The sequence below is a fragment of the Notolepis coatsorum genome (assembly GCF_963971535.1).
Source record: "Notolepis coatsorum genome assembly, contig: SCAFFOLD_636, whole genome shotgun sequence".
NCBI classification, from domain to species: domain Eukaryota; kingdom Metazoa; phylum Chordata; class Actinopteri; order Aulopiformes; family Paralepididae; genus Notolepis; species Notolepis coatsorum.
The window spans coordinates 73,550-82,500 of NW_028172638.1; the positions used below are offsets into that span (position 1 = coordinate 73,550).

The window sequence follows — 8,951 nt, forward strand, 5'->3', positions numbered from 1 at the left end:
TCATTTCAGGAAGCAAGCTGTCATTTATTTGCGGGGGCATGGCCATGGTTCATCCGGCTAACTGAACTTAACCCTGCTCTCGACCAGGCTCAAACTTTTTGATCTGTTGTCATGGTGATTTAGACAATCGAGCGTCGGGGAACAGAAAGGTCCGGCTTAAGTCAGGCTATACTGGAAATTATCCGGCTAACTCAGTTAGCCAGGTACGGGGAACGGGGCCTAGCTCTCACACCAAAACTAGCTAAGAGCCTCAGCTCTATACCAAAACACATCAAAGAGCTCTCCCACACAGACACAGCATAGTTACCACAACCAAACGAACCAGGGAGCTAACTAACACTGCACACAAATGGGTATATGAAGGAGTGTGGATCCTGATTGCCTGACGAGCCTCAGCTGCTGCTGTTGTCGCTGGAACTGAGGCCATGTCCCCACGTATATGGATCTTTTGCCAAACGCACATTTTATTCCACGATTGGGCCTCTCATCCACACGTAAAGGGTGTTTTCAGAGATATAAACGGAGACTTTCTTAAACGCATTTTAAAGTGAAGATTTTCCAAAATATCCGTTCAGTGGATCCGTGCAGCCACTGTAAACGCATAGTCTAGATAAACGATGACGCCACAGCTCATTATGCATGCTCAGACTGTTGTTCTATCTATGGCAATACAATAGGCACCCGTATAGCGCACGGAGGCAATAAGATGGACAGCGCCTGGTGCTGAAATGACAGACAGAAATAGCATGTGGTAGCATATGGTAACTCAGTTACGTCTATTCTGCATCGAACATTGTACATATGTCTATACTGAACACTGTGACCTCATTTTCTACTTCTAAATTACATGCTATACTATGTTATTTGATACTATCTTGTCTAGCACAGTCTCTGGAGCGTAACAGTAAGAAGCATTTTGTATGAAAGTATTCTGTACTTCTGTATGACAACTATTAAAGAAACTTGAAACATGTAGTTTCTTCCCCCTCGAATGTATATATTTTCTCTTATTGATCTCTGCCTCTTAAGCAGTACTGTATATTTGTATATCGTGTATATCATTCATGAATGTCTAGATGTAACAGCTACTGTATACTCCAGTGCCGACAGATTCGGCCATCAGACGCTGCTTGCGTGTAATAGGGATGTATCTGTTATTTAGTTATACTGGACATTTTCGTTTACATAAGTAGATGCTTCGTTTCTGTTTATTTATTAAGTTAATATAAACCATGTTTCGAACGTTTTTGAGGTTGTTAAACACACGCTTTTGATTTATTTAAGTGGTGAGTGGCGTTTTTTTTTTTTTTGCATTCTAAATTCAGTTAATAGACTCGCTACAGGAGAGGTCTGCACCTGATGCGCTCTGATGTTGTGGATAGTTGAGGATGTTGGCACCACGCCTGAGTGGTCCCAGAATGACCTAATAATAACTTAACATTATTAGTTGAATAGTTACTGTACAGGAATTACAGGAATCATTTGAATATGAGTTACGTGAATATAGCTTGCCCATGGACACAGACATTCATACGCATTAACAGCTCCGTATTCTAATACACACTTGGCACTTATATCATACAGTAATGTCAAATAAGATATTGAAAGATGAAGGATGAAGTTACAAATGAAAAGGGTCAAAAGCACTTACTATTTGACAATTCTACAGCGCACAATGGGTTTTAAACTGATGTCAAATCGGAGCGAAAAAAGCTTAATCCGCTTCAAGAAGACTACATCAGGTGCTGTATAATAATTACAACAATTGCATTGTTACTGTTCACATGTGTGGTGCCGTCACAGTTATAAAAGGATACAGTTTGAATGACCTATGGAGAAACGGATCGTTTCTCTATTTAATATGCATGCGCCAGAAGAAAACAACAATAACAATGGCGGATACACAAAGGGTCCTGTACATTCTCTTGGCAATGTTCGCACTTATTGCAGTTTTGCAACTTAACCTGGCATTGCTTCACCAGCTGCACCACTCCATTCGCACACGAATGCGTCTGCTGCACCCATTCCTGAGTCCACAGCGTCCGCGGTTCAAAGTCCGCCAGAGACGACATTTTTGGATCAGACCCGGTCGAACCAGCAGATGGTGGGACAACTTTGAGACTGGGATTGTCATTGACGAGGAGTGGAAGGAGAACTTTCAAATGTCCAGAGCATCACTCATAACATTGAGTGAGCTCCTTCGTCCACATATAGAAGGGAAATCAACGGTGATGAGAGCTCCAGTGGGTGTGTTGAAGAAGGTTGCATGTACACTGTACTACCTCAGTGATGAGGGGCAACTGAGGAAGACGGCTAACGCCTTTGGCTTGTCACAACAGTGTGTCTCGACCATTGTGAGACGGGTCTGCACGGCCATAACAGTCCATCTAGGCCCAAGGTACATCAGGCTGCCCTTCACAGAACCCGAAGCAAGCATACTTGTCGCCGGGTTTGAACGTGCACACGGTATGCCGCAGTGCTTGGGAGCAATCGACGGGACTCATATTGAAGTCAAACAGCCACCCATGAACTCCATGGATTACATCAATCGAAAGGGAAGATATTCGCTCAACGTCCAAGCCACATGCTATTACAAATATACATTCATGGATGTTGTAATCAAATGGCCCGGGAGCGTTCACGACGCTCGAGTGTTCGCCAATTCCAGCTTGAGCTCTCATTTCAAAACTGGCCGTATTCCTGCATTAAGGAAACAGATTGTGGAAGGCGAGCAACCTATCCCGATATTCCTGCTCGGGGACCCGGCCTATCCCTTAATGCCTTTCCTCATGAAGGAGTATGCGAGTGGTGGCCGCAACCCCCAAGAGCAGTACTTTGGCACGTCTCTGTGTCAAGGACAAATGGTCATCGAATGTGCCTTTGGGCGACTGAAGGCGAGGTTTGGAGCGCTTAGAAGGGCTATGGATATCAACCTGGCTGAACTCCCTTCTGTGATATATGCATGTTTTGTCCTACACAATTACTGCAAGGCCTGTAAAGAGTCTGTTGATGACTGTAGCATGATGGCAGCCAGGCAATTCGACCAGGAACACCAGCCCCCCACGCAGAATAACTGACTGTAATGAAGCTGAAGGAAAGAGAGTCAGAAGGGTACTTACCATATTCCTTGATCCTTAAGGTAGCTCCATTGAGCATTTATTTTGTGTTTAAATAGCTCTATTGTGAGCATTTATTTTGTGTTTAAATAGCTCTATTGTGAGCATTTATTTTGTGTTTAAATAGCTCCATTGTGAGCATTTATTTTGTGTTTAAATAGCTCTATTGTGAGCATCTATTTTGTGTTTAAATAGCTCTATTGTGAGCATCTATTTTGTGTTTAAATAGCTCCATTGAGAGCATCTATTTTGTGTTTAAATAGCTCCATTGAGCATTTATTTTGTGTTTAAATAGCTCCATTGAGAGCATCTATTTTGTGTTTAAATAGCTCCATTGAGCATTTATTTTGTGTTTAAATAGCTCTATTGTGAGCATCTATTTTGTGTTTAAATAGCTCCATTGAGAGCATCTGTTTTGTGTTTAAATAGCTCCATTGAGCATTTATTTTGTGTTTAAATAGCTCCATTGAGCATTTATTTTGTGTTTAAATAGCTCTATTGTGAGCATCTATTTTGTGTTTAAATAGCTCCATTGTGAGCATTTATTTTGTGTTTAAATAGCTCTATTGTGAGCATCTATTTTGTGTTTAAATGTTTAGCTTATACTGTCGATTCTGCTTATGTGCAACATAGGTTAGAAGTGCAATGTAACAAAAGTATGCATTAGTGCAATATTACCTGAAATAATATCCACATCTAGGATATGTATAGCTATACATTCAATGTGTTATTATGTGCAACAAATAACAAATGGCAGATAAATGTAAACAATAGGCTTTATTACAGACCAAAGTATACTGTGCAAAGAACATAAACGTGCCTAACAAAACGTTCAATCAAAAAAGGAGTCCTCAAAAAGGGCCTGCAGGTAGGAGAATGGAGCAGGATGCTGGGGTGTGGTATCCGGTGGTGGAGGAATCAATGTGTGTGATTGTTGGGGTTGGGGGTTAGGCAGTGTGGTATCCGGTGGTGGAGGAATCACTGTGTGTGATTGTTGGGGTTGGGGGTTATGCAGTGTGGTATCCGGTGGTGGAGGAATCACTGTGTGTGATTGTTGGGGTTGGGGGTTAGGCAGTGTGGTATCCGGTGGTGGAGGAATCGCTGTGTGTGATTGTTGGGGTTCGGGGTTAGACATGGGTGTGGTATTTGGTGGTGGAGGATAAACTGTGTGTGATTGTTGGGGTTCGGGGTTAGACATGGGTGCAGTGGCGGCCGCCACTGGGGGGCGCTAGGGCGCCGCCCCCCCTGGTAAAGAGAGCAGGAGAAGAAGAAAATATTTTATTTTTATTTTAGACCCCTAAAAATTAAATAAACATGTTTAAAATGAATAATATTTACTCATTTTAAGTATGTTTGTGTTTCCAATGCACAATATAACGTTAAAATATAAAATATTAATAATCGTTTTCCTGAACAGGAAGTGACGATTATGTCTGATAAAGAACGTTCCATTACCGTAGCCGCATTTCTGCTGCCGTATTTCTCTCGGGCTAGACGCAATAGCGCTCTGAGTGCGCGTCACTGTTTCATCGCTGTATCCGTCGCAGCCAATCAGTGCGTAACGCGTTGTGCGTTGAAATATGATGTTTATGATGGAAGCCGGGCGCGATTTGAAGCGGTCTAGGCAAGCGTTTAGAATTTCTGTCTAGAATTTCCATAGCCGCATTTCGCGGAGACGCTCTCTGATTGGCCGACGCGGCGATGCCAGTTTTTTCCTTAGCCACAGTTTGCAACATGTTCGAGGCTGGGTGTTGTGAACTTGTGATTCAGTCTGGAGTCTGGACAGTGGGCAGTGAGTGGAATGTATATACATCGACAACAGTCTGGGGGACAGTCAGTGGACATACACTTTATTAAGCCCTCCGGCTGGACCATGTTTCAATTAAACAAAGTGAGTTAATTCTCTCTCTCTCTCTCTCTCTCTCTCTCTCTTAGCCAACTCAGCTAACTTGGTAACTTGTTTAAAATGACAAAATATACATATGTGTTTATTATTGAATCGATCTGACATCATCTGAGAGAGAGAGAGAGAGAGAGAGAGAAAGAGAAAGAGAGAGAGAGCGATAGAGATAGAGAGAGAGCGAGAAAGAGAGAGAGAGAGAGAGAGAGAGAGAGAGAGAGAGAGAGAGAGAGAGAGAGAGAGAAGAGAGAGAGAGCGAGAAAGAGAGAGAGAGAGAGAGAGAGAGAGAGAGAGAGAGAGAGAGAGAGCTGTGCGTGTTTGTGTTGGGCTATTGGAAACGTGGTTGCATTTGACTGACTGTGATCATATATTGATCGATGGCAATGGTGATAATATTCGCCAATGCGTGCCTTGTACATGTTTGCAAAATGTTTGGTATAGCGCCCCTAGTGGAGAAGAATCCACGAGCCGCCACTGCATGAGTGTGGTATTTGGTGGTGGAGGATAAACTGTGTGTGATCGACTATGGTGGGGTTGGGGGTTAGAGAGTGTGGTATTTGGTGGTAGAGGATAAACTGTGTGATCGACTATGGTGGGGTTGGGGGTTAGAGAGTGTGGTATTTGGTGGTGGAGGATAAACTGTGTGTGATTGACTATGGTGGGGTTGGGGGTTAGAGAGTGTGGTATTTGGTGGTGGAGGATAAACTGTGTGTGATCGACTATGGTGGGGTTGGGGGTTAGGCATCTGTGTGTATGTGTAAGTGCTACTTTGGGGTTGTGCGTAGTATGGTGGTGGCTGGGTAGGTTGTTGGACCATTTGAATTTCTTTGAAGTTCTCTGTGTTCTGTGTTTCTGCCCTCTCCATTAGTTCCACCATACGCCTCTTCAACTGCATGCCTTATTGGGCCATGTTGTCCCCTGAAGCCTTCCGGTTGAGTCGGTCATATATGTGCCCAGTCAGTCTGGCCTGTAATAGAACAAGAGAATACATGACTTACAAATAGAACATCATTTAGGAATAAGCAATAGAGAGCAATATGCATAATAGCCAATGTACATAACCATGCAAGTTGTGTTTCACGTCAACCAATCAGTGAAGACCAGTCAAACGTACCTGAAGTAGATCCCGTCGCTCCTTAACGACCGAGGCAGACACCCCGGCAGTCACAGACATGGTGTCTGAGTCATCTGTCTCAGTATCTCCAGGTTCCAGAGTGGTAAGGGAGGTTTCGTCCACATTAAGCTCTGTTGACTCGATGCCAGACAGTATGGGGTTGGTTGCGGGCGAGCCGCCCCAAATCTGCGCACAGAGCTCGAAGTAGAGCATAACCACTCTACCGCGTCCACTTCGGCGTCCTGTATCGACTGACGGTACTTCGCACGGACGTTCTTCAGCTTGGTCAAGAGTATCACCTTGTTCAAGCTGTCTTCTGAATGAGGGAACTCTTTCCCCAGATTAGCAGCATCATCCTTGTTAGGATATTGTTCCTGGAACTCTGAAAATATGTCGACATATTTGGTGTAGCACGACTCCCAGTCAACGTTCTCCTGTGTCTTAGTCGTCTTGTACTGTAGAGTTACACCTCGTCATCTGTCCATACAAAGGAATCACGTTTTGCTGTCTGTTTCGCCATAACTTCTTTTTTTGACAGGTTTTTCTGTCACTACAGGATTTCAATTTGTAGTTGCCGGCGCCAATGAAAATCAGCTCACTACGCATGCTCAGACTATGGTGGGCCGTAATAATATCTGGCCCGTCAGATTGTTTGGCGAATATTACTTTACTATTTCTCTAATATATATCAGACCGACTATGTCCTAACTATGTCCTTATTACACCTTGTTTTGTCCATATAGGCAGTAGCGCTTTGAAGTAATAATGACTTCGGTGGACAGCGCCTTGGTGCTGAAATGTCATTCAAACTGGAACGTGAACAGTACAATGCAATTAATGAATGTCTTCTTGTAATTAGTATATATATATTATACTAATTACAACAAGACATTCATTAATTTGTATGTCAAATATAAAATGTCAATATAGCCAGTGGAAATGCTAGGAATGGTGAAGTGGGCTGGGTGAACCAATGGACAATTCCTATCATTTCTCTGTCGTCCTGACCGCTCGTACCACCATGGTATTTGGGGTATCGCTTATCGCCACCTGCTGGCCCGCATGCTTGTTGGAGCAATTCATATGCGTTTATGTGTTTGTGTCTGGATGGAGTTTTTTTTTTAACACTGTGGTGTGGACGGGGATTTTATTTTAAACAGAGCCTGAGAATATCCGTTTGGCAAAAGATCCATATACGCGAGGACATGGCCTGAGACACCTGAGAGTGGGGATATGTAGACACAAGAGGGAGACAAGACAACAACAAACAAAACATGCCTAATATACAACAGATAACATACATTACTCCCTCTATATACATACATAAGGACACCGTCCGTAACAGCTACAGTGTTGAGTATATGTTAGTATAGGAAGAGTACATGACAGTATAGGCCAGTAAGAAGGTTATATTGATTGAAACCTTTATTTTAATTTTTTTTATGTTTTATGTGATATGAAACCTTTATTTATACTCAGGTGAGCTCTGAGGTGAGGCCACCTTATTTACAGAACTGCTGAGTGTACAACAAGATAAAACAACAAAACAATGTGCAGTGCAATCAGTTAAAACAGTTACAACATGAATCATTTAGAAATGAAATCAGACATTTAAATTCCCTAAGGGAAGGAAGAACTTCCAACTTTAACTTTGATTGAATGTCATTCCAGGACTTTGGGGATGCATAAGAGAATGCTGTCCTGCCGAGTCATGTACTTGTATGTGGTACTTTAAATGTGATCCAGTTACTAGATTGTGTTTGATGGGCGGGATAATTCCTGTCCAACAGGGCAGCATACGGTGGCTGTATATGTTAGTATATGCATGACATTTCTGCCAAATGATGTGTATAATGTGTGTGTGTGGGCATGTGTGTATTGCAGTGGCGGCTGCTGACCAAATTTCTTGGTGAAGCACAAATTATTATATTATATTATATATTAAATTATATTTTTAAAACATCCCCAAGGCTGCAACACCCCCATTCCTCCCAGGTGTCAGGCTCCTCATTCGCTTCCATTCATTTTGGGGACCATGTTTAAATGTCATACTTCTGAAGTATAAACAAACTATACTGCTGTGACGATTTCAATAAAACAGACCATTTTGAGTCAATGGTACATGCTTGTACAACTGTACAAGCAAAACTGTACATTGGAATATCTAACATGTATTTACCACCTTCCTCTGCACGAGGCCACAGGTGGGTTTTATGTAACACAAGGACAATTACGTGGGTAATTCGAAAGTAAACGCACGCATTTCAGCCACACACAGGTCACTGACACACTGGACGCAGCGGCCCAATTATATATATATATATATTTTAAATCCACTCACCATTTGATGTACTTCTTATGAGGAAATAGTGTCCCTCCCATCTGATCACTTGTAAATTAAATCCATCCTTCGATATTTTCTGATGAAACGTTCAATGACCTTGTCTGCTTGCAAACAGGCAATGCAACAAACAGCAGTCTTTTGTGATCTAATCGATCCTTCATTTGTGTGAGGATGCTGTCGAAAATGGCCTTGGCTAGTGTGTGCTCCTGAGCTTAGTCAATATCCACCTGGGCTGGTGTATCCTCTTGCACATTATAGGCAGGAGGTGGGGTGCCAAAATAATGACCCTAGGAGAGATAAGAAAATCATATAATTATAGTAAAAAGTATTGCATTCATCATAGCTTAAAATGACAAGAACAGCTACAGTAGCTAAGTGTTATGGTTTGTAACCGACCCCAATCGCACAACACAAGACAGGTATGAGAGTAAGCCAAAACAGGGCATTTATTCATTACATAACAAAGGCGGCACTGTC

General features: G+C 42.5%; 1 protein-coding gene across 1 annotated transcript; it reads left to right on the forward strand.

Moving 5' to 3' along the window:
* Positions 1-2,006: 2,006 nt before the first annotated feature.
* Positions 2,007-3,077, forward strand: LOC311248003 (putative nuclease HARBI1; the record flags this gene model as incomplete). Its single annotated transcript, XM_084338969.1, has 1 exon — positions 2,007-3,077. One exon carries the CDS (start codon positions 2,007-2,009, stop codon positions 3,075-3,077), a length of 1,071 nt encoding a protein of 356 aa, XP_084195095.1.
* Between the last annotated feature and the right edge of the window lie 5,874 nt (positions 3,078-8,951).